The sequence below is a fragment of the Panthera pardus genome, unplaced genomic scaffold (genome assembly GCF_024362965.1).
Source record: "Panthera pardus isolate Hobbes unplaced genomic scaffold, ASM2436296v1 HiC_scaffold_17, whole genome shotgun sequence".
Taxonomy (NCBI): domain Eukaryota; kingdom Metazoa; phylum Chordata; class Mammalia; order Carnivora; family Felidae; genus Panthera; species Panthera pardus.
Window position 1 is genome coordinate 144,341,623 of NW_026526732.1, and position 26,452 is coordinate 144,368,074.

Below are 26,452 nucleotides of genomic sequence, written 5' to 3' on the forward strand. Positions count from 1 at the left end.
GGCACACAGGTGGACCGGGAAGGCGGAGCTTGGAAGAGCAGGGAGGCGGGGCTGAAAGTTCCTTAACCCTGGGAGTGGAAGAAGCAGGTAAAGAAAGGGACCTATGGGGAAGGAAGAAAGAGTACTGTTTTCTTTCGGGAGGGAATGAGGTTCCTGAGCCTAATATTTTTTGGAAAGACAGAGCATATGTATTTATACATATAAATCTTTGAACTAAAAATAACGGCCATGTGGTGGTTGCAGCCCATTTTTAACATCTCCCAAATCAATGTCACTCTGGTTATTATCCTCCTCACCTTTCCCTGTTCCGTTTGGAGTCTTTTTTTTTTTTTTTTTTTTTTTTTTTTTGTTAAATCTATGAAGGAAGATCAATACGTATCCAATAGCCCAGGGTTGCTAACTGTTCAACACGTGAATAACGGTTGGTTCATAAGAGTCTTCCATTCGTCTGGTAATTGATCACTAGTAAAGGATTTGTTCTGGGGGTAAAATTCAAATGATTTAATCCGTGTTTCTATCATTAACTGCCACTTTCTGACTATGAGAAGCCAGATACTGACTGTTTAGGACATGCTCTTATTTTTTCCATCCAATTCAGACTACTAAGTAACATTTCCTGCCGGGACATAGCATATCTCCAAGGCGTGAATCACAAAGATTAAGGATATACCCACAAACATCTTTAATCCCCTTTATTAATCTATTATAAATCTATCACCCTTGAATTCATTTTCAATCTAGTTTTCACTTGGAATGAGATTTGATACAGCGTTTTGAATCCTTTGAATGTCTTGTCAGTGTTTTTTGCTCTTTGTGAGTTTCTGTGGTTGTATACTACAGTGATTGGGGTGGGCAGGGAGAATGAGGGGGTGGGCAGAGAGCACACCCTAGTCCAAAGTAATTTTTGTCCTAAAAAAGAACTGTTGACGTGGGCTGCTTGTCCTCCATCCCGGCTTCTGTTTGCTGTTACAACACATCCTCCCACATATTGGAGAACATTTAAGGACCCCCTGTCTAAAAAAGAACATATGCCCTCCAATGGCCTTTTTCTATATAGACATTACCCCCATTTTCAAGCTTCTTTTGTAAATTTTGCAACCATGATACTGTATGAAACGGGCTATTTTACTTTCTGTGAATTTTTCAAGCTTTCATAGACTTTCATAGTCTCAGATAGTCACCTTTATGGGCATTTAATCCAAAAAAAAAAAAGCCCTTCTAGCCTTTTAATCATTTTAGCTGCCTTTCTTTGGCTTTTCTTTTTCTTCGAATGCAGTGACCAGCACTGCATACTGGGCTCCACGAGGAGTTTCCTGAGGTTTTTGTTGAAACTGATGCTTTGTCTTTATTCTAGACAGCCAGAACTTTTGCTGGCATTTTGGACTTTACAAGAGCTGGCATCTCAAAGGAATAATGTACAGCAACTTCTAGATCCCTTTCTTTGGTGGTAACTGGAAGTTCAGAATGTGTCCCCCTGTGTTAGCTGCCTTATACTGTCCATGTGGCAAGTCGCCTGCCACTTTCCAGCCTACTCACATAGCTTTAGAAATATTCCAGAAGATGCTCCCTATTGACTTGACATTTCACTATGTGGAAAGCAGAGTATAATGTGTACACCAAAAAATGTCTTAAAGTATTCCTTTTTCTTAATTGTTTATGAGATGTTAAATAACACTGATTCCCAGGGGATGCTGTTAACATCGTTCAATCCAGAGACGTGCTATTATTCCTACTCTTTGTTTCCTACATCTAAGCCAGTTTCTCATCCAAAGGGGAAAAAAAATCACTCTTGTCATCTGACAAAAACTTTTTAAATAGTCTTTTTTTATGTTTATTTTTTTTTTAAGTTTATTTATTTTGAGAGAGAGAGAGTGATCAGGAGTGGGGTGGGGGCAGAGAGAGAGGGAGAGAGAATTCCAAGCAGGCTCCATGCTGTTAGCACAGAGCCCAGTGCAGAGCTCGAACTCATGAACCTATAGATTATTACCTGAGCTGAGATCACGAGTCACTTAACCTACTGAGCCACCCAGGCACCCCAGTGTTTATTTTTTGGGGGGGAGGGATAAGAGGGGGGTTTCTGTGGGGCGCCTGGGTGGCTCAGTCGGTTAAGCATCCGACTTCGGCCCAGGTCATGATCTCACAGTTCGTGAGTTCGAGCCCCGCGTCGGGCTCTGTGCTGACAGCTCGGAGCCTGGAGCCTGCTTCACATTCTGTGTCTCCCTCTCTCTCTGCCCTTTCCCTGCTCATGCTCTGTCTCTCTCTGTCTCAAAAATAAATAAACATTAAAAAAAATAATAATAAAAAAAATAAATTTGTATTCCTCTAGTTACTGAGGACTTTGTGTATCTTTAAAAAAAAAAAAAAAAAAGAGGGGGGTTTCTGTGCTGACAGCAGAGAGCCCAATGCGGGACTTGAACTCACAAACCGTGAGATCATGACCTGGGCTGAAGTCCAACCTTTAACCAACTGAGCCACCCATGTGGCCCTTTAAATAGTCTTTCTTAAGCACCCAGCCACCTCAACCCAAAGTCTCTATTAAGATAGTTGAGATTGTTGGGCCCTTTCTCACCACCACCACCACCATCATTATCAAAATCTAAACCAACCACATCTATACAGCAGCCTCCTATTGGTCCTCCCTGCTTATACTCTTTCCCCCTTAGAGTCTCTTCCCCAGAGAGCATCCAGAGAGAGCCTTCTAAAATGTTAGTCACAACTGACAACAGCCAAAGTATGTAAAGAGCCCATGTGTCCATTGATTGATGAATGGATAAAGATGTGGTATATATACAATGGAGTATTACTCGGCGATCAAAAAGAATGATATCTTGCCATTTGCAACAATGTGGATGGAACTGGAGGGTATTATGCTAAGCAAAATAAGTCAGTCAAAGAAAGACAAATATATGATTTAACTCATATGTGGAATTTAAGAAAAAAAACAGATGAGCATAAGAGAAAGGAAGCAAAACTAAGATGAAAACAGAGGAGACAAACCATAAGAGACTCTTAAATACAGAGAACAAACTGAGGGTTGCTGATGGGGTGTTGGGTGGGGGGATGGGCTAAATGAACAACGAGCATTAAGAAGGGCACTTGTCGGGATGAGCACTGCGTGTCATATGTAAATGATGAATCACTAAATTCTATTCCTGAAATCATCATTACACTATATGTTAACTCACTTGGATTTAAATTTAAAAAAATAATAAACATGTATATTTCAGGGGAAGAAAAATAAAATAAAATAAGATGTCAGTCACCTTATGTCACTCCTCTGCTCAATACCTTGCAATGGCTCCATCACATTTGGCATAAAATCCAAGCTCCTTAAAAGACCCCTCCACTCTCTTTCTTGCTTAATCTGCTCCAACCGCACTTACTGGCAGTTTCCCTGTTCCTTGAATCCTCCCAGCATGTTCCTACCTCCAGGCCTTTGTATTAGCCATTTCCTCTGCTTGGAATTCTCTTGCCACAAATATCTGGATGGCTTGCTCCCTCGGTGTCTTCACAATTGGGGATGCCATCCCTGACCACTCATCTTAAATAGCGGTCCCCACCACTCTATTTTTCTTTAAAACCCTCTCGGGGCGCCTGGGTAGCTCAGTCGGTTAAGCGGCCGGCTTCACTCCGGTCATGATCTCACAGTCCGTGAGTTCGAGCCCTGCGTTAGGCGCTGTGCTCAGAGCCTGGATCCTGCTTCAGATTCTGTGTCTCCTTCTCTCTGTGCCCCTCCCCTGCTCATGCTCTGTCTCTCTCTGTCTCAAAAATAAATAAAAACATTAAAAAAAAAAAAAAAAGACATGATCACCACCTGGCCTATTATGCACTTCTCTGTTGCCCATCTCCATCCCTAGAATGTAAGCTCCACTGGGGCAGGGATTTTGTCTGTTTTGTTTCCTGCTATTCTCACCTGGGATAGCACTTGGCACATAGTCGGTGCTTAATATTGACTAAGTAGGAAAATGAAAAGTATAAACTGTTCTTGTCTTTTGGCTCTATGTTGTTCATAAACATTTTGCTGTTGTTGGAAAACATGTTACAAACCATGTTTTCTAACACCTACTAGGATGCGTCCACTTTACCAAAGACGACAAGCTTGCCTCTACTCTTGGTTGAAGAACAGTCTCCCTTCCTATCTTGGAAAGACTGTCCTCTTCAAACTCTTTTGCAGCTTCTAGGCCAGTCTTCTCATACTTTAATATACATGTGGATCGCATAGAGATCACGTTAAAAGCCCAGATTCTGATTCAGCGTGTCTGGGCTACAGCCTACGATTCTGCATTTCTTTTTGGGTTTTTTTTTTTTATGTTTATTTATTTTTGAGAGACAGAGAGAGACAGAGAATGAGCAGGGGAGGAACAGAGAGAGAGAGAGAGAGAGACAGAATCTGAAGGAGGCTCCAGGCTCCGAGATGTCAGCACAGAGCCCGACACGGGGCTCGAACCCATGAACCGCGAGATCATGACCTGAGCCGAAGTCAGTTGCTTAACCGATTGAGCCACCCAGGCGCCCCTACAATTCTGCATTTCTGATAAGCCCCCCCCCCCATGACACTGATGCTGCTTATCTGTGGACCTCCCTTCATAGATCTGTTTCAAGCACCTTATGGCCTTTGACCCTTGAGTTTATCTCAAGGATTTGATTATTTTTTAATGTATTTTTTTTAAAGTAATCTCTACACCCAATGTGGGGCTCAAAGTCACAGCACCGAGGCCAAGAGTCCCATGCTCTACGGACTGAGCCAGCCAGGTACCCCAGGTTTGATTATTTTGAAAGTATGAATAGAAGACTCTCAATGTAATCTGCCCTCAAGGTTTAAACCTTTCCCTCCTTAACTGCATCTTCATTCAAAGGAGAGTAAAACAACTCAGTCGGGGGCAAAGTAGAGTTAAGGGAATGATCCATGTGTGGGTTGCAGGTGGATTCAAAAGAGGTGGGTGTATCCCAATCCTTAGAGAAAGTTCTGTGAAGAGATAAGCCCTGAGTAGAGACACCATAGGAAAAAGAAAGAGAGGGAGAGAGGGGGAGAGAGACTTGAAGAATAGTAAAAAGGAGCCTGGTTGGGGAAGATAAAAATCGAGGAAAAAGCCTTTGGACTTAGTTACCAGGAGATCACTGGCAGACTTTAACCTCTGCAAAGGAGTGGAGTGGACCCTGTGATGAGAAGAAGGGTTAAGACAGGAGAGCAAGGAGCAGCCCTCACAATGCACCACAGAATGTTCTGTTGAGTTACCAAAGGGATGGTGAGGTCAACCTGGGATCTAAAGGCAACAGAGCTTTCTCGATATCTAAACAACCTCTAGAAAGAGCAAAATGAGAGAAATCAGTTATATTAGAGAAGGCAAAGCGATAAGCAAAAAGACTGAAGGAACAAGAGGTTGTTGGAGTAAAGGGAGTTAGAGTGGTCACAGGGGAGCCTGGGTGGCTCAGTCGGTTAAGTGTTCGACTCGGTTTCGGCTCAGGCCATGATCTCACAGTTTGTGAGTTTGAGCCCTGCATCAGACTCTGTGCTAACAGTGTGGAGCCTGCTTGGGATTCTATCTCCCTCTCTCTCTGCTCCTCCCCCACTTGCACTCTATCTCTCTCCATCTCTCAAAAATGAATAAATATTTTAAAATTTTTTAAAAAATAGATGGGTTTTGTCAGACTGAAGAAAACATAGGAAAATTAAGGAAATTTTGTTAGGTGGTGGAATTATATATCTTTCTATTTCCAGAATTTTTCTTTTTTGCTATTTTGAAATATATGTCAGATATTTAACCTGGGGTAGGTAAACTTTTTCTATAAAGGGCCAGACTGTAAATATTTTCCACTTTCCCAGCCATACAGGCTCTGTTGAAACTGCTCAACTCTGCCCTGTAGCATGAAAGCAGCCACAAACAATATGAAAATAAACTAGTGTAGCTGTGTTGCCACAAAACTTTATTTTTGGATGCAGAAATGTGAATGTTATGTAATTTTCACATCATAAAATATTAGTTTTTCAGTTTTTTTCAACTATTTAAAGATGTAAAGACTAAATAATAATAATGATATAATAATAATTAAAAAAATAGGGGCATCTGGGTGGCTCAGTCAGTTAGGCGTCCGACTTTGGCTCAGGTCGTGATCTCAGTTTGTGAGTTTGAGCCCCATGTCAGGCTCTGTGCTGACAGCTCAGAGCTTGGAGCCAGGTTCAGATTCTGCGTGTGTCTCTCTCTCTCTGCCCCTCCCCCACTCACACTCTGTCTCTCTCTCTCTCAAAAGTAAATAAACATTTAAAAAAAATTTTAAATATAAGAATAATAATAATAAATAATAATGTAAAAACCATTCCTAGCTCACAGGCCATACCAAAAAAAGCATGACAGATTCGGTTCATGTGTGGTAGTTCGCCAACCCCTGCAATAAAGAATAAATAATAGGGGCACCTGGGTGGCTCAGTCGGTTAAGTGTCTGACTTCGGCTCAGGTCATGATCTCACAGTTTGTGAGTTCGATCCCCACGTGGGGCTCTGTGCTGACAGCTCGGAGCCTGGAGCCTGCTTGGGATTCTGTGTCTCCCTCTCTCTCTGCCCCTCCCCTGCTCACTTTCTGTGACTCTTTGTCTCTCAACAATAAATAAACATTAAAAAAAATTTTTTTAGATAAAATAAACATAAAAAAAGAATAAAGAACACATAAGAACAAGGTTAAGAAACAAAAAATTTACAGTAAACCTGAAGTCCCCTTTTTGTTCCTCCTTGGTCCTGTTCCCCTCCCCTTCTCCGTGGAAACCACAATCCTGAGTTATGTGTTCAGCTTTCTATGCATGTTGCAAACTTTCACTTTACGTATGAATGTCCATAATCATGTTTTTCACATTTTGAAACTTTATAAATAGCACCACACTACACGTAAACTTCAGCCACTGGCTTTTTTCATTCACTATTCTGTTGATAAATGGAGCTTTAGTTGATTCATAGTAGCTCTAATATTGTGTTCCACTCTGTGAATATTCCTCAATTGTTGTCTCTAATTTTTTTTTTAATTTTGAACAGTGTTCAGTTAACATTCCCCTTCCTCCTCACTTTAGGTACAACCACTGTGCAGGGTTTTGTATTGTCCTCTTGTCTTTCTTTATACTTTTCCACCTATGTTCATAACCTTAAATAATGTATTCTTTATAGTAATGACATTGTATTTACCTATTCTGTTTCTTGCTGCTTTAAAAAAAAATGATTTTTAACGTTTATTCATTTTTGAGAGAGAGACAGAGCATGAGTGGGGGAGGGGCAGAGAGAGAGTGAGGGAGACACAGAATTGGAAGCAGGCTCCAGGCTCTGAGCTGTCAGCACAGAGCCTGATGTGGGGCTTGAACTCACAGACCGTGAGTCCATAACCTGAGCTGAAGTCAGACGCTTAACTGAGCCACCCAGGAGCCCCTGTGCTTGCTGCTTTTAGACAACACTGGGGTTTTGAGATTTAGCTTTAGTTCACATTGATGAGTGTAGTTTGCTCATTTTCACTGCTGTACAGTATTCCATTTTATAAACAGCACAGGTTCAGGGAGACTGGGTGGCTCCGTCCCTTGAGCGTCCGACTTCGGCTCAGGTCATGATCTCACGGTTCATGAGTTCGAGCCCCGCGTCAGGCTCTGTGCTGACAGCTCGGAGCCTGGAGCCTGCTTCAGATTCTGTGTCTCCCTCTCTCTCTGCCCCTAACCCACTCACATTCTGTCTCTGTCTTTCTCAAAAATAAATAAACATTTAAAAAAATTTAGAAATAGCACAGTTTATCTGCGTGACTACTGATCAGCACTCAGTTGCTTCACATTTTGTGCTAGTGTGAACTCTGCTGCTATGAACACTCTCATCCATGTCTCCTGGATAAGTGGACAGGGGGAAGGGTTTCTCTGGGACATCAATGTAGGAGTGCAATTGCTGGTCTGCGTGCATGTGTTCAACTTTGCAAAATAGTGTTCAGTTGTGTTTCTTTTTAAAAATGTTTATTTTTGGGGGGTGCCTGGGTGGCTCAGTCGGTTAAGCGTCCGACTTCGGCTCAGGTCACGATCTCGCGGTCCGTGAGTTCGAGCCCCGCGTCGGGCTCTGCACTGACAGCTCAGAGCCGGGAGCCTGTTTCGGATTCTGTGTCTCCCTCTCTCTCTGACCCTCCCCCATTCATGCTCTGTCTCTCTCTGTCTCAAAAATAAATAAATGTTAAAAAAAATTTAAAAAAAAATGTTTATTTTTGCCCTGCAAGCAGAGGCAGGGGGGCAGAGGGAGAGAAGGACAGAGCATCTGAAGTAGGCTCTACACTAACAGTAGTGAGCCCAAAGTAGGGCTCAAACTCAGGAACTGTGAAATCATGACTTGAGCTGAAGTTGGACACTCAACCAACTGAGCCACCCATGCACCCCTCAATCATGTTTCAGAGTGGTTGTACTACTTTATTCTCCTACCTGCATGGGATGAGAGTTCCATTTTCATCGCCTACAACATGGTTTCAACAGTAAATAAAAATTGAGGAGAGAAAGCTGGTTCAAAGCCAGACCCTTCAAAGTTGGGTTGAACAGGAAGCAGAAAAATAGAAATCTTAGTGTCTGTTCAGTCACATCCAAGTCTCTCTTCTTTCCTTCCTTTTTCTCGCCACCCTCTTGTGTGAGTGCTCCATACTGAAAGCAAATGTTTTGTTGTTCAAAATTATGGGGATATCATGAAGAGAAAATCATGGAGATGGGAGGTATTGGGCTTGTAATCAATAACAGGAGTGGACCACCTTGGTTTGAACTATTAGGAATCCTAGAAAAAAAAATCTCCTACGATTCTGTCAAGCAGGTCCTTCCTTTGTTCCTTCCCTTCTTTCCTCTTTCCTATCTTCCTTTCTTAAACTTGCACATGATACCAATTCAAGACATCCAAATAGGTATATAATAGGTTGAATGGTGGCCTCCCAAAAGACATGTCCGCATCCAAATTTCTGAAACCTATGAATGTTACCATATTTGGAAAAGGGGGTCTTTGTGGAAATAATAACGTTAAGAATTTTGAAACGAGATTGTCCTGTTTTACTTGGTTGGGTCCTAAACCCAATGACAAATGTCCTTACAAGAGAGAAGACACAGACAGAAGAGGAGGAGGTGGTGTGACTATGGCAGCAGAGATTGGAGTGATGCAGTCATGAGTCGAGGAATGCCTGGAGCTACCAGAACCCAGAAGAGGCAAGAAAGGATTCCTCCTGAAATCCTCAAAGGGAGCACGGCCCCGCCAGCACTTTGATTGTGCTCTCCCAGACTTCAGAACAGTGAGAGTACAAACTTGTGTTGTTTTATGTCACCAAATGGCAATTTGATGCAATAGTCCTAGGAAATTAACCCAGGATGTAAAGAAAAAGTTGGTCTCCCTCTCATCTTTGCCCCAGAGCCACCCATATATCCTTCAGCGGCAACCACTGTTGCCAGTTCCTTCTGTGCCCCCCTTCTAGAGATATTCTTACAGAGCCCCTTAGTAGGGGCAGGGACATTCAAGATCACTTTACAAGTGAGGAGTCTGAAGTTCAGAAGAAGAAATTGCTCAAGGACCTGGTGAAGAGGAACAGGAACTCACATTTCCTATCTCTTGGTTTAATCCTCCTTTGATGTAAAAGAAGTTATCTAGGAGCAGATTTTGATGTAAGGATAGGTAGAGAGAAGAGGAGGATATTGGGCGAAGGAAGGGTAGGTAATGTCATCGAGATGAAAAGGAGCGTAAAAACCGCTATTATTTACCCTCAGGTTGGCCACAGTTCAATGTAGCACTCCAGCAGATCATCGCCAGACTCTGTAGACAGAAATTAATGCTTCCATCCAACTAGCTTTTCCTTAGCATGTACTATATTCTAGGCACCAAACTATATTAAAAGCTGTGAAGTACAGCTCTTGCCCTTAACAAACGTATAATCTAGTACAAGAGTCGGGCTCATAAGTAAAGCAGCGTGATAAGTAATAAAAGTAAGAAGTGTGCACTATATCCAAAAAAAAACCCAGAGTGAAGTGTGGTCCTCTCTGTTTAGGAAGCTGGGAAAAGTCTGGAAGGATGAGTAGGAGTTTTGCAGGTAGAGAGGGCAGGAAAAGCATCCTAGGCAGAAGGATGAAACATTTATGGAATTGTGGTCTACAAGAGAAGTTGCATTTGAAAAACCACATAGGAGACGCTGTCAGTGCCTCACCCACATCCCTCGACCTCTATGTATGCTCTCTTTGCCCAAAGGCTCTTCTTCCAACTCCCCAAAACTGGAAAGAAAAAAAAAAAAAAAAAACAGTTCACAAACTCCCAGTGTACTATTAGTGCCTAGGAGTTAACTCCTCCCGGGAGCAGCCCTCAACCAACAACTCTCAGGAGTTGGTGTGTAAATTCACCAGCTCCTTCACCCCTCAGATGGGATCATTCTGAGGCATGTGTTGCCCAGTTTCTTAACAGGATTAAGCTCCTCTTAGTCACTGTGGTAGTTAGCTTAATAGCCCATCCTTTATGGGCTACATTCCTCCCCTGTATCACTTTCCACCTCTTCTCCACTGGTGTTTCCATCACCTCCCAAATAAACTACTGGCTCTCAAGTCCTTGTCTTAGAGATTGCTCCTAGGAGAGCCCAAACTAAAATAAAATCTAAGTGGCACTACATGGGAACAGCAAAGAGTGCGCAGAATGGGGTGCAGTGATGGTAGATACTGGAGCAGGGAACCATCATGGTGGACTTCTAATGCCACGTGAGAGTTGTGGTACCTTTTCCTGTAGACAAGTGGACATTCACTGAAAGTTTAAGTAGGGGCATAGCACGACCAGATTTGCATTGCAGAAAGACCACATATTCAACCACTAAATGGCTTTCACTACACTTAGTATAAAACCCAAACTCCTAACCATGCCCGAAAAGGTACTGCTGGCCCGGCACCTGCCTGCTCCCCCATCCTCTGAAAACTGTTTGATTTGGCAATTGTAGAGTTATTATGGACCCAAATGGCTCAGCTGGGCAGAGCCAGATGAAGAGTTACAGTAGACTGGATTATTGTCCTCAGTTCTTTCCTCCATCTTTCTACGTGACCTTGCATGCATGAGGGTGGATGGAGTATGTAGTTCCCTGCTAGACTTCTTCCGGCTGATGGAATGTGAGCAAAAATGCCAATGTACCTGAAGAAGCATCATATATTTTTGTTCACTCCGCTGCACTCCTACCATTCACCATCGTAGCATACTCTGGGAGCTGCTGGTCCCAGGTGGAGAAGAGACGTGTGTAGCAGACAGAAACCCAGACTGGAGCCTGGAACTAAACCCAGCCGACACGCAGCCTGAAGCATGAGTGAGAAAAATAGGTGCTCGTGGTCGTAAACCACTGGATTTTGCCTCATTAGTGTGGTAGTAACTGATTACGACAGAAGTGAAGTGGACCATGAGAAAAGCGAGCCAGGGGTACTCTTGCAAGAAATTTAGCTGTGGGGGCGCCTGGGTGGCTCAGTTGGTTGAGCGTCTGACTTTGGCTCAGGTCATAATCTCACGGTCCGTGAGTTCGAGCCCCGCGTTGGGCTCTGTGCTGACAGCTCAGAGCCTGGAGCCTGCTTCGGATTCTGTGTCTCCCTCTCTCTCTGCCCCTCCCCTGCTCACATTTTGTCTCTCTCTCTCCGAAAAATAAACAAAAAAATTAAAAAAAAAAAGACGTTTAGTTGTGAAAGGAATGAGAGCCTAGTGTCCTCCTCCTCCTCGTTGTTGTGGTTCCCTTTCGGTTCTTTAGCCGCCCACGATATAAGCCCCTTTCCCATGTATGGAGAATTTTCCAGTCTATGAAACCTTGTGGGAAGCACAGCTCACCTCCCAGGACTGTGTAGCCCAAAACGCCCGCTCCTCACTTTCCCATCTTTCCTCGTGAACGAAGTCATGCACTTGTGTCATAGGCTCTGCTAATAAAATCTGCCCAGCCTCGGCTTTGAACGAGGAGGAGTTTGTGAGGCGAAGAAACACTGGCAGAAAAGAATCATTCTCTGGGTGGGCAGTGCCAGTTGTCACAGCCACGCTCAGTTTGGGGGGGGAACAGCCAATGGCAGCGGCACCCGGGGTCGGTGCCCCAAGGTCTGTCGGTGGGACTTGAGCGTCAAATGCTCCTCGGTGGCACTAGCAGCATCTGTAGTAGTCTGGCCCTGTGGTAAGATGTTGGCAACCCCCCGGACAGAGCTCCGAATGTGGGGCGGCGGGCTGACTGCATTCGTGGCCTCAGTTCTTCGCCTCTCCCTGCATCCATGTTGTCTTGTCAGACCTTCCCATTCTGAGGCCGGGCTCACCCCTGGGACTTGCTTTGGTCAAGGGATGTTAGCAAACCTGACAGAAAGAGGCTTGAGAAGCGCCTGCGTGATGGTGCTGGCTCTCTGTTCCAGCCTGTCTGGGCAGCTGGAACAGCACACGGCAGCCTGGGGGGCTGACACACGGCAGAAATTTACTTCTCACCGCTCCGGAGGCCGGAAGTCCAAGATCGGGTGCCAGCGTAGGTTGGGTCTGGTTTTAAAGGCCGTCTTCCGGGTTGCGGCCTGCTGACTTCTTGCTGTGCCCTTATGTGGTGAATGAAGCGAGAATCTCCCTGGGACTTCTTTTATAAAGGCACTCATTTTGGGGGTGCCTGGGTGGCTCGGTCTGTTAGGCAGCGAACTCTTGGTTGCGGCTCAAGTCATGATCTCACGGTTGGGGAGATCGAGCCCCACATGGGGCTCTGCGCTGACAGGGTGGAGCCTACTTGGGATTCTCTCTCTGCCTCTCTCTCTCTCTCTCTCTCTCTGCCCCTCACCTGCTCTCAGCTCTCGTGCTCTTTCTCTCTCAAAATAAATAAATAAACTTAAAATTTTTTTTAATTAAAAAAATAATAAAGGCACTAATTTCTTCATCTCTTCACGAGGGCTTCACCTTCATCATCTAATCACTCTCCAAGGCCCCACTTTCTAATACCATCACCTTGGGCATTAGGTCTTCAACCGGTGAATTTTGGGGGCGTATAAGCATTGATTCTGTAGCACTCGCGCTGGTGTCCTCACCATCGCGGTTAGAATATGTCCAGGCTAGCCTGTTGACTGATGAGAGACGCGCGACATTAGGCCTAGTCTCCCCGAGTCATCCCAACCGAGTCCATCCTAGATCAGCCAGCAACCAGTTGAGCCTCAGAATATGAATGAGCTCAGCCAAAATCAACACAACTCTCTCGCCAGCCAACAGTTGACCCCCAGACACTTCAGTGAATTCACCTGAGCCCAGCTCAGCTCAGCCCCAGATAAACTGAGCTCCATGGACTTATGAACCAAGTACTGTTCATTGTTACATGCCACCGGGGTTTTGGAGTTGTTTGTGTGGCGTTATTGTAGCAAGAGATAACTGACAGTTCTCTAGCCCTCTCCACAATCTATGAGCTATGCCCTTTTCTGCTTAAATCAGGCAAATGATCGGTATCTTTTGCCCTCTCTGACTAACACAGAGAAAGACTGAATGTAAATTAGAAACACAGGATCAAGGGAGAGATCAAGGTGGGAGAGATTTTAGCATGCTCTCAGACAGAGGATTGGAGGCAGTTGTATTTGTTAGGATGTAAGTGTGCCTGCAAAATAACAGTGCTTTATTTATTTTTTTAATGTTTTTTTTTTTTTCTTAATTTTTGAGAGAAGGAGCGTGAGCAGGGGGTGGGAAGAGAGAGAGGGAGACAGAGGATCCAAAGCGGGCTCTATGCTGACAGCTGAGAGCCAGATGCAGGGCTCAAACTCATGAACCATGAGATCATGACCTGAGCTGAAATCCAATGCTCAAACGAATGAACCACCCAGGCGCCCCCAAAATAACAGTGCTTTAAAGATGATAAAAGTTGGGGTGCTGGGTGGCTCAGTCAGTCGGGCATCTGACTTTGGCCCAGGTCACGATCTCATGGTTCATGGGTTCGAGCCCCACATCAGGCTCCGTGCTAACAGCTCAAAGCCTGGAGCCTGCTTCGGATTCTGTATCTCCCTCTCCCTCTGTTCCTCCCCTGCTTGCACTCTGTCTCTCTCGCTTTAAAAAATAAATAAACATTAAGAAAAATTTAAAGATGACAAAAGTTTATAGTTTTTCTCTCTCATGTAAAAGCCTAAGCTAGTGTGGGTATCTCTGCTCCGTGAAATCTTCAGAGACCTAGGCTCCTTCTGTCTATGCTCTACTATGCCCTTGCCCGGCGAGTCCAAAATGACTCCCAACCACATCAATGTTCCAACCACTGGGAAGAAGGAAAGGGAGAACAGGACTTTCTCCTTACTATCTGGTGCGCTTTTTTTTTTTTTTTTTTTTTTTTTTTGAGAGAGAGAGAGAGAGAGCGCATGCCCGTGTGAGCAGCTAAGGGGCAGAGGAAGAGGGAGGGAGAGAATCTTAAGGGAGCTTCATGGCCAGCACAACCCATGCAGCGCGTGATCTCACAGCCATGAGATCGTGACCTGCGCTGAAATCTAGAGTCAGACGCTTAACCGACTGAGCCACCCACGTGCCCCACTCTCTGGTACTTAGGTTCATTTTGTCCCCTTTCAACTCCTTTTTAGGAATTGGTCACATGACCACATTCAGCTGCAAGGAAAGTTGGGGAAAAGCAAAACTTTTCCTGGCCAACCGTGTATATACCTAAACATTCTGCTTCTGTGAAAGAAGGGGCGAACAGGTAGCCCTGGTTCCTTCTATGTCAGAGGAGAAAAAGAGTAGTTAACAGAGCAAGATATGTATGGCAGACTTTATCAGCCACTTCCTTGCTTCTCCTTGTTAAGGGGACTCTTGGGGGGGGGGGGTTGTGCAGCTGTATTCTGGGCATAAATCACAATATGACTAAACCAGTTATGGCAATTCTACTCAGCTTTGCCAGGAACTGGCTTCCCCAGCCTCTCTTGAAACTATGGGTAGCCACGTGAACCAGTTCTGACCGACAAGCCATGAGAGGAAGGCTGCTGAGGGGTTCTGGAAAGTGCTTTCCTTCCTATGAAAGAGACGGACACGGGGGAGAGCTTACTGGCACACTCCTGCTTGGGATATTGGTGCGAGGCGCTGTGGCCGTCGGCTTACGACCACAAAAGAAAGGCCAAGAGAATTACGGATGCCATCCGACAGCCCGACACCTTTCTGAGGATTTGAATTACCTTGAGAGGACTGCAGGGTCTCAACACCACCCATCACCTACACGGCCACCTCTGTATTTTCTTTCTTAACAAAGAGTAATACCTTTATCATATAAGAAACTCATACAAATTGGAAAAAAATAACTAACATCTTAATACACAAATGTATCAGGTAAAGGACATAAATAACTCGTAAGAAGTAATAAAAGTAGGTAACAAATACTTTTAAAATATTCAACCTAAAGAGTCATCAATAAGATGTACAAATCAGAACATGAATTTTCACTTACTGTATAGATTGAGTAGAAAGAATACATTTAAGAAATTAGTGTTTTTTTAAGTTTATTTCTTTTGAGAGAGGGAGCGAGAGAGAATCCCAAGCAGGCTCTGCACTGTCAGCGCAGAGACCAACGTGGGGCCTGAGGTTACAAACTGTGAAATCATGACCCAAGCCGAAATCGAGAGTCAGACGTTTAACCGACAGAACCACCCAGGCGCATCCCCCCAAAATAATTTTTATTTTATTTTTTTTAATTTATTTTTTAATGTTTATTTACTTTTGAGACAGAGAGAGACAGAGCATGAATGGGGGAGGGTCAGAGAGAGAGGGAGACAGAATCCGAAGCAGGCTCCAGGCTCTGAGCTGTCAGCACAGAGCCCAAAGCAGGGCTTGAATCCATGAATTGGGAGATCATGACCTGAGCCGAAGCCAGACGCTTAACTGACTCAGCCACTCAGGTGCCCCCGTAGGGGTGTTTTTTAAGATTTTTAAAAAAGTAATCCAGGGGCAAGAGGTTAGAGTGGGAGAGAGCCAAAGCATAAGAGACTGTTAAAAACTGAGAACAAACTAAGGGTTGATGGGGGGTGGGAGGGAGGGGCGGGTGGGTGACGGGTATTGAGGAGGGCACCTTTTGGGATGAGCACTGGGTGTTGTATGGAAACCAATTTGGCAATAAACTTCATATATTGAAAAAAAATAAAAAATAAAAAAAATAAAAATAAGAAAAAGTAATCCAGGGGCACCTGGGTGGCTCAGTCGGTAAGCATCCGACTTCAGCTCAGGTCATGACCTCACGGTTCATGAGTTCAAGCCCCGCATCGGCCATTCATGCTCTGTCTCTCTCTGTCTTAAAAAATAAATAAAAGGGGCGCCTGGGTGGCTCAGTCGGCTAAGCGTCCGACTTCAGCTCAGGTCACGATCTCACAGTTCGTGGGTTCGAGCCCCGCGTCGGGCTCTGTGCTGACCGCTCAGAGCCTGGAGCCTGTTTCAGATTCTGTGTCTCCCTCTCTCTCTGACCCTCCCCCGTTCATGCTCTATCTCTCTCTGTCTCAAAAATAAATAAACGTTAAAAAAAATTTTTTAAATAAATAAATAAATAATAAATAAAATACTAAAAAATTAAATAATTAAATAAATAAATGTAAAAAAAAAAGTTTTTTTAAAAGTAATCTCAACACCCAATATGGAACTCGAATTTACAACCCTGATATGAAGAGTCGCATGCTCCACTGACTGAACCCAGGCACCCCAACAGTTTTATAGTTTTATTGCACCTATACATATAGTCATAAAATGTGTGTATGATATAGATCTATAGTTGTTGTGTTTTTTTTTTTAACGTTTATTTGTTTTTGAGAGACAAAGCATGAGCAGAGGAGGGGCAGAGAGGAAGGAAGACACAGAATCCGAAGCAGGCTCCTGGCTCTGAGCTGTCAGCACAGAGCCAGAAGTGGGGCTCAAACCCATAAACCGTGAGGTCATGACCTGAGCGGAAGTCCGATGCTCAACTGACTGAGTCACCAAGGCGCCCCCATCTATAGTTGTTTTTAACTATGTATCTTCTTTTGGTACTTTTCCCCCTTATTACTACCTAAGATCCATTCATGTTGTATGTTGCCACAGACATTCATCTTGATGACCATTTAACATAGCATTGTGTGACTATGTAGCAGTTTTATTCATCCTCATACCTTCTTTACTGAAGTACCTTTTACACGCTTTTACATTTTTTTCTTTTCTGGTTATTAACTGGCCTAACTCTGTTTCATATTCTCACTAATAGTTGTGTGGGATCTCAGCAGTTTTTCTACATCGTTTTAAAAAATTTTTTTCAATGTTCATTTATTTTTGAGAGAGAGAGACAGAGACAGAGCATGAGCAGGGGAGGGGCAGAGAGAGAGGGAGACACAGAATCCCAAGCAGGCTCCAGGCTCTGAGCTGTCAGCACAGAGCCCAATGCGGGGCTCGAACTCACAGACCTCGAAATCATGACCTGAGCTGAAGTCAGACGCTTAACCAAATAAGCCACCTAGGCGCCCCTAAATTTTTTTTCAGCATTTAAAATATCAATATTCAAGGCACCAGGCTGGCTCAGTTGATGGAGTATGTGACCCTTGATCTTAGGGTCGTGAGTTGAAGCCCCACGTTGGGCATGGAGCCTACTTTAAAAAAAAATGTCAATATTCAAAGATGGAATCAGAATCACTTCTAGTGGTGTACTTGTTGAAATGTCTCATTTTCAGAACATTTCACAAATAAACAAAAAAGACTGTTGGGATCACTTTTTTTTTTTTTTTTTTTTTTTTTTTTTTTTTTTTTTTTAAGTAGGCTTCAGGCTCAGCACAGAGCCCAGTCCAGGGTTGAACTTACGACTCTGAGGTAAAGACCGGAATGCTTAACTGACTGAGTCACTCAGGCACCTCATCGCACTATTACCAACTACTTTTCATGGTAACATTTGTAGCTCTTGGTTTAGACGACAATTATCTGGCTGTCCTTCCGCAATGCTGGCTTAACCATTTGGGGGGCTACAAAGATACTGTATTAAAGAAAGCTACCCCGACAACATAAAGGGAGCCAATGGGAGATACTTAATGATCTGATTTATTAGACTTAATAAAATAATTCTATTTTCATAAACCCATTTTTATTAAAATTGTGTGTATGTGTAGCACTAGTTAATATTGAAAGGCTTATAGTAAACACAGCAGTCCTCTGCCCCCCACTCCCAGTCATAGTTCCCATGGGCATCCACCTTCAGTTCGTCTACTTCCCCTCCTACTGACCTCATTATCTCTAAACTATACACTTGTATTGATACTTCTTGCTTAATCATTTTTAGACAGTATCTATTGGCTTCCCACCCTGATAGATGAGGACTTCTTACCCCTGCACACATATCCACTGTCTTCCTCCCCACTCCCTGTAGCATCATTCATGACTGTATCAAGACTATAACTGGGACGCCTGGGTGGCTCCGTTGGTTAAGTGGCCGATTTCGGCTCAGGTCATGATCTGGTAGTTTGTGAGTTGGGGCCCCCCCGTGAGGCTCTGTGCTGACAGCTCAGAGCCTAGAGCCTGCTTCGGATTCTGTGTCTCCTTCTCTCTCTGCTCCTCCCCAACTCATACTCTCTCTCCCTCTCTCTCCCTCTCTCAAAAATAATAAATAAGCATTAAAAAAAAAAAAAAAAAAAAAGACTGTAACTTCACAAGTGGTATCAGTCACAGTAGTCCAGAGAAGAACATGATGGTGATTGGACTATGGTGGTGGCAATGGAGGTGGGAAAAACAATGACTGATTCAAGAGATATGTGGGAGGGAGAGGAGATGGAACTTAGTATTTGGGGATGTAGGATAGGAGAGAGAGGGAAGGCACAAGAGTCGCCTCATTAACATAACAAAGGACACCTCTATCATTCTCTATACTTAGGAAGTTCCAAGGGCTTGGGGAGCTGTGAGCCAGAACCAGGGATGAAGACCAAATAAATATTTCTTTTTTTTTTTTTTTAATTTTTTTTTAACGTTTATTTATTTGAGACAGGGACAGACAGCATGAATGGGGGAGGGTCAGAGAGAGAGGGAGACACAGAATTTGAAGCAGGCTCCAGGCTCTGAGCTGTCAGCACAGAGCCTGATGCGGGGCTTGAACCCATGGACCGCGAGATCATGACCTGAGCTGAAGTCGGATGCTTAACCGACTGAGCCACCCAGGCGCCCCCCAAATATATATTTCTTATAATAAATCACAATATCACACTCAGCTATTACCTCTCCAAATATGCTACCCTATTCTTCTGTCTCCTCCCTTCCTTCTCCTTCCACCTCCTCTTTCCTCCCTCTTCCTCCTCCTCCTCCTCCTCCTCCTCTTTCTTCTCTTCCTCCTTCTACTCCTTCTTCTTTCTCTCTCCATCTTTCTTTCTCCCTCCCTCTCTCTCTCTCTCGTCAGACCATCTTATTATATTCTTCATGTCTCTTAACTTCTCATCCATATTTTCCATCTTACTGCCTCTCCGTGCTACGATCTGGATAATTTCCTTTGACCTCTCTTCTGGTTAACTAATCATCACTTTGTCTGTGTCCAATCTGCTACCAAATACACCCATGAAATTTTAATTTCAGGTCTTGAGGTTTTCCTCTCTAGAAATTCTATTTGCTTCTCGTTCAGGTCTGCTAGGTTATTTTCTATGGATTCCTGTTTTTACATATACTTTCAATATTGCCTTTTATTTACATAAATGTGTAATCAAAGGGAATTCTGATATAAGCTATAACATAGATGAGCTTTGAGTAAATTACACTAAGTAAAATAAGCCAGAAACAAAAAGATAGATACTGTATCATTCCACTTTACTACTCTGAATATATATCATCCAAGTATATTATGTATTATATCCAGAATAGTAAAATTCATAGGAAAAAAAAGTAGATGGGGCGCCTGGCTGGCTCAGTTGGGAGAGCATGCAACTCTTAATCTCAGAGTCATGAGTTCAAGTCCTGCATTGGGCATAGAGCCTACTAAAAAAAAAAAAAAAAAAAAAAAGAATTGTAGAATGATGCTCATCAGAGGTTGTGGGGGAGGGGAAATAGTTGTTTAATGGGCATCCAGTTTCAGTTTTGTAGGATGAAAAAGTTCTAGAGAATGGCTGCATAACAATGTGAATATAGTTAACATTGAACTGTACGCTTTAAAAATGGTTAAGTTGGTGAGGCACTTGGCAGGTTCTGTTGGAAGAGCATGCAACTCTTGGTCATGAGTTTGGGCCCCACATTGGATGTGGAGATTACTAAAATAAATAAACTTTAAAAAATGATTAAGGTGGTACATTTTATGTGTACTTTACACATTAAAAATAAAATATAAATAAAATAAAAATTTAAGAAAATAAAAATTTTAATGCAAAAAATGTAGTAACTATAATTGTTTCATAAGTTGATATTTTTCGCAGTTCTGTTTCTGCTGTTATTTCTGCTGGTTCTCACTTGCAGTGCCTTGTTCCTTGCATGCTGGGTTCTTTTTTACTGTGTGGTACCCATCGTCTATGCAGTGATTAACTGCTGGAGATTCTTTGAGGACCAACACAAAGATGCATTCCTCCAGAGAAGATGTGAATTTGCTGCTACCAGGAACTTAAGAGAATTCCAGTTCAGGACTACTTTATTTTATTTATTTTTTAATGTTTATTTATTTTTGAGAGAGAGACACATATACACAGAGTGCAAGCAGGGGAGGGGCAGAGAGAGAGGGAGACACAGAATCTGAAGCAGGCTCCAGGCTCCGAGCTGTCAGCACAGAGCCCGATGTGGGGCTCTCACCCACGAACTGCAAGATCATGACCTGAACTGAAGTCCGACACTTAGCTAACTGAGCCACCCAAGCGCCCCTCAGGACTGCTTTAAACTAGACTCCTGGTAAATTAAAAGCTTTTTTGAATACTTCATAAAATTTGGGCTACAAATCCACAAAAAGATTAGCTATGGTTACAATGTCTCAAGGGGAGTTTTCTCCCCTTTTGTGCAGTGTAGTACTAAGTTGTCTTCCTTGGAGCTCTTGAGAGAAAGATGTGGGGTCAGGTTTACTTCTGATTCACATTTAATCATAGCCCTCTGGGGAACGGGCATGACAAATGCAAGGAAGGCTTTCTAATAGACTCCCCACCTTGGTGGATCCTGAGCTTTGATTTCATTCACCCTTAGCCTACAGCACATAATGTAATTCACATTTGCTCAGACTGGTAAATACCCTCAGAGCAAAATCGACTTCCATGCTTTCTTACCTCTGCCATAGACTGTCTTCCCACCTCCTACTTTGTCAGCTCTTCTGTGCTTTTAAGAATATTTTAAAACTATGGTGTCTAGCATTTTTTAGTTGCTTTAAGCAGCAAGTTGGCCCCGATAACCTAACCAATCAGAGATCCCTCTATCTTTATTTCCTTTTCATTGATTTCTGCTCTTCTGTTTATTTTCTTCCTCCTATTTTTTTGTTGTTCTTATTATTGGGATTTTTTTCCCCTTAAGTTTTTTAGTTGAACACCCAGCTCATTGTTGCTTTTTCTTTTCTATTGTTAGGCAATCCTCTCCTGAAGGCTCCAAATTTCCCTTAAAGTATACCTTTCTTGTGTATTCTTTTATTTTATTTTATTTTTTAAGTATGAACTTTATTGTCAAATTGGTTTCCATACAACACCCAGTGCTCATCCCAACAGGTGCCCTCCTCAGTGACCATCACCCACCCTCTCGTCCCTCCCACTTTCTTTGTATTCAGTTTTGATACGTCGTAGTGCAGGAGTGATTGCGGAAAGCCAGTTGGTGTCCACCTGTTTTCGTCAACGCCTCACGCCAGCGGCGACACTGTACTGATTTTCTCCTGAGACACCTGCACTCAAGGTCTGGCAAGTGCCGCCAATTTTCCCTACCAGGGTGCAGCAGTGCTGGGAGAAGAGAAGAGCGTAATTTAAACTACCTTCTCTACCCAGTGTTTCCTACTACTGGCTACCTGTGAAAATCACCAGGAAGTCATGAAAAATACCGATTTCTGAGTAGCACACGCGGGATGTTCTAACTGGTCCGGGGTGGAGCCTGGGCCTGGGTACTTCATTGATTCTAATGTAAAGCCAGGGCTGAGAACCGCTTCTCTAATCACCTGCTCCTTGCCACCCGCCCCAGACTGCATCCTCCCTCCTCCCCACTCACACTCCCAAGCGATTTTATTTTTTTTCTTTCCAAAATTTTATTTAAATTCTAGTTAGTTGGGGCACCTGGGTGGCTCAGTCCATGAAGTGTCCGACTCCGGCTCAGGTCATAATCCCCCGGTTTGTGGATTCAAGCTCCACATCAGGCTCTCTACTGTCAGCATGGAGCCTGCTTTGGATCCTCTGTCTCCCTCTCTCTCTCTGCCCCTCTCCCACTCGCACTCATGTGCTCTCTCTCTCTCTCTCTCTCTCAAAAATAAACATTTAAAAATAAATAAATAAATTCTAGTTGTTAACATATGGTGCAATATTGGTTTCAGGACTAGAATTCAGTGATTCCTCACTTATATACAACACCCAGTGCTCATCACAAGTGCCCTCCTTAATACCAATCACTCATTCAATCCGTCCCTCACCCACCTCCCTCCATCAACCCTCAGCTTGTTCTCTATGGTTCAGAGTCTCTTATGGAGGGCCCCTGAGTGGCTCAGTCGGTTGAACATCCAACTCTTGATTTCCGTTCAGGTCATGATCTCACAGTTCATGGGTTTGAGCCCCACATCTGGCCCTGCGCTGACAGTGTGAAGCCTGCTTGCGATTCTCTCTCTCTCTGCCCCTCCATCGCTTGTCTGCACACACGCACTCCCTCTCTCCCTCAAAATAAATAAAAACTTAAAAAAAAAAGCCTCCTATGATTTGTTTCCTTCACTTTCCCCCCTCCCATATGTTCATCTGTTTTGTTTCCGAAATTCCACATGAGTGAAATCATACGGTATTTGTCTTTTTCTGACTTATTTCGCTTAGCATAATACAATCTGGCTCCATCCACATCACCACAAATGGCAACATTGCATCCTTTTGATGGCTGAGTGATATTCCATGGTATCAATACCACATCTTCTTTCCGTTCATCGGTCGATGGACATTTGGGCTCCTTCCATAGTTTGGCTACTGTTGATACTGCTGCTGTAAACATTGGGGTGCACGTACCCCTTGGATTCGGTATTTTTATAAACTTGGGGTAAATACCTAGTAGTGCAATTGCTGGGTTGTAGGGCTATTTTTAACTTTTTGAGGAACCTCCATACTATTCTCCACAGTGGCTGCCCTGGTTTGCATTCCCAGAAACTGTGCAAGAGGGTTCCCCTTTCTCCACACCCTGACCAACATCTGTTGTTTCTTGTGTTGTTAACTTTAGCCAGTCCAACAGGTGTGAGGTGGTATCTCATCATGATTTCGATTTGTATTTCCCTGACGATGAGTGCTGTCGAGCACCTCTTCATGTCTGTTAGCCATCTGGATGTTTTCTTTGGGAAAATGTCTACTCCTATCTTCTGCCCATTTCTCAACTGGATTATTCATTTTTGGGGTGCTGAGCTTGATAATTTCTTTACAGATTCTGGGCACTGAGCCTTTATCAGATATGTCATTCACAAGCAATTTTAAAGCCTTCCGTCTTTCCAAAGCTGTTGTTTCCTTGTTTCCATATTTCTCTCTATTGTTTTTCCAGGGTGCATTTGGGGCAGGAGGCAGAAACTGTGATCATTTATCACATTGGCAGGAACCAGAATTCTCCTGTATCTTGTTCGTCATCACAGGAAGTCTCAGCATGAGACAGCAGCACTGGTTTGGGATGACTGCCAAAATGGGCACCGTGTTATCAGGGGTCTTTACCATCGTGGCCACCAACATGTACCTCATCTTCGAACACAGATACATAAGGAACAACAATTGCACTGATAGCCACCTACAGAACAAGAGTGCAAGTGTCCTGATAAGCCAGTTCATCATCTGCTGGGCTTTCAATATGGTCTTCTTCCTGTCTTTCATTACCCTCATCATCAGCTGCTTCCTCCTGTACTCAGTATATGCTCAAATACACAGGGGCTTGGTGACCTACATCATCTGGATCCTTTTCTATGAAGCTGTAAACATTATAGTACAAATCTTTACCAACAATGACTCTGTCATTGAAGAGGTCAGAGTCGTGCGCTGGTTTGGCCTGATGTCCCGTATTTTCATGCACTGCTTCTGGATATTCTATGTCATCTCCTATGCCCACACAATCTATAAAAGTAAAAGCCCAGGGAATATAATTTCCTACAACAGACGTATTTCAACAGGCAATGGAGAGTTCCTACGACGGAAATCAAAGATCATCAACTTTACCCGACACTATCATGGATGATGTTTGCCCTTCTCTCCACTGATGGTCATTCTAGTTCCATCTCTTTCACTTTTGCTGATCTGTTCAGAATAGAGGCCCTACTGCCATCTTTTTGGGAGAAGTGGAGAGAAATGTAATTATAATCCCAATGGGGACCACCTGCTCAGTCCATAAGGGCGGTTAGTGAAAGGCCATTGTTACTTGCCAAGCACTTCTTGGGTTCCTCCTTCGTCTTCTGGTCAGTGCCACCTTAGAGGTCAAAATAAAGAGGGTAAGGGAATGAAATGAAGCTGAGTTGCAGTCTGGCAATCCTTTCACCTTGTTATATACCTTCATCAGTCTTCGACCCACAGCTCTCTAATTCAACCCTGGGACACGGGCATATCTGTATTTATACCTCAGGTAGCTGTAGTGTAAGGGAGACTGGTGGTGTCTTGGGGTAGCTTTGTGCCATGGTCTTTCCCCCTCTGTCCTCTGTGCTATATTCCAGATAAATAAAAGAATAAAAGTAGAGAAAACCGTTTTCCATTTTCTGTCTTGAGTACCCCCCTCCCCGAGATTTGTCAAAGAGTGCAAAATGCACTCGGTTAGCCAAAAGGTATTTGCTAAACTTTTCTGTGTCCATCACTATGCTGGACTTAGTAGAAGGATACAAAAAAAGTACAAGATACAAGGCCTGACCCTGAGGATTTTGCAGTTTAGTGAGAGAAACAAAACCACTGCTTATGGCTTAATAAGCTTAATAGCTTTCTTGAGGTATAATTGACATATAATAACTGCACATGTTTAAAGTACATAATTTGAGGGGCGCCTGGGTGGCTCAGTCGGTTAAGTGTCCGACTTCGGCTCAGGTCATGATCTCGCGGTTCGTGAGTTCAAGCCCCGCCTCAGGCTCTGTGCTGATGGCTCAGAGCCTGGAGCCTGTTTCAGATTCTGTGTCTCTCTCTCTCTCTGACCCTCCCCCATTCATGCTCTGTCTCTCTCTGTCTCAAAAATAAATAAACGTTAAAAAAAAAGTCATAAAGTATATAATTTGATAAGTTTTGACATAAGTATATCCCAGTGACATCATCACAACTGAATTCCTAAACATATCAACCCCAAAAGTTTCCTCTTAACCCCTGCTCCCTCCCCTTCCTGCAGCACCCCCTACCATCACAAGGCACGGATTTGCCATCATTATCTATTAGGTTTGCATTTTCTAGAATTTTACATATATAGAATCATACAGTATGCACCGTTTTGTGTTTTTTTTTTGTCTTGCTTCTTTCACTCAGCCTAATTCATCCATGTTGTTATGCGTATCAAGAGTTCATTCTTTAAGATTCATCCACGTTATGTGTGTTGAAAGTTCATTCTTTATCACTGAGTAGTATGCCATGGCATGAATATACCACAGTTTTTTAATCCATTTGCCCTTTGAAGGACATCTAGTGATTTGCAGTTTGGGGCAATTACAAATAGGAACACTATAAACATTTGGGGATAAGACTTTGTATAGACCTATGATTTCATTTGTCATGGATAAATACAATTTTAACTTCTTAAGAAACTAGCAGATGTTTTCCCAGAGTGGTTGTCCCATTTTATATTCCCACTAGCAGGGTATGAGAATTCTAGTCCCTCCACATGCTTGCAAGCACTTAACACAAACAATAAATTTTTCATTTTAGCCTTTCTAATGGGTATAGAGTGGTTCTCATCGTGGTTTTTGCTTGCATTTCTCTCATGACAAATGATGTTGAACATCTTTTTATGTGTTTATTTAGCATCCTTGTATCTTTTTTGGTACGGTGTCTACTCAAATCTTTCGTCTATGTTAAAAATTGAGGTTACTGGGGCACCTGGGTGGCTCAGTCGTTTAAGCATCTGACTTCAGCTCAGGTCATGATCTCACAGTTTGTGGGTTCGAGCCCCATGTCGGGCTCTGGGCAGACAGCCCAGAGCCTGGAGCCTGCTTCAGATTCTGTCTCCCTCCCTCTCTGCCCCTCCCCCACTCTCACTCTGTCTCTTTGTCTCTCAAAAATAAACAAACATTAAAAAAAACTTTAAAAAAAAATTGAGGTTATTGAGCACCTGGCTGGCTCAGTTGCTAGAGCATGCAATTTTTTTTCTTGTTTTGAGAGAGAGTGTGTGAGCATGGGCAGGGTAGAGAGAGAGATAGAAAGAGAGAGAGAATCCCAAGCAGAATCCACACAGTCATAGTGGAGCCTGATGAGGGGCTTGAAC

General features: G+C 43.4%; 2 protein-coding genes across 2 annotated transcripts in view; both read left to right on the forward strand.

Moving 5' to 3' along the window:
• Positions 1 to 26,452, forward strand: part of TMEM217B (transmembrane protein 217B) — a 39,567-nt gene continuing 13,115 nt past the window's right edge. Inside the window, exon 1 of the mRNA XM_019456982.2 lies at positions 1 to 87. The gene's annotated coding sequence lies outside the window, so the exon portion shown is untranslated. The remainder of the gene's footprint in view (positions 88 to 26,452) is intronic.
• Positions 3 to 24,743, forward strand: TMEM217 (transmembrane protein 217). Its single transcript, XM_019456980.2, has 2 exons — positions 3 to 87; positions 23,567 to 24,743. Exon 2 carries the CDS (start codon positions 23,666 to 23,668, stop codon positions 24,242 to 24,244), a length of 579 nt encoding a protein of 192 aa, XP_019312525.1. The 5' UTR covers positions 3 to 87; positions 23,567 to 23,665; the 3' UTR covers positions 24,245 to 24,743.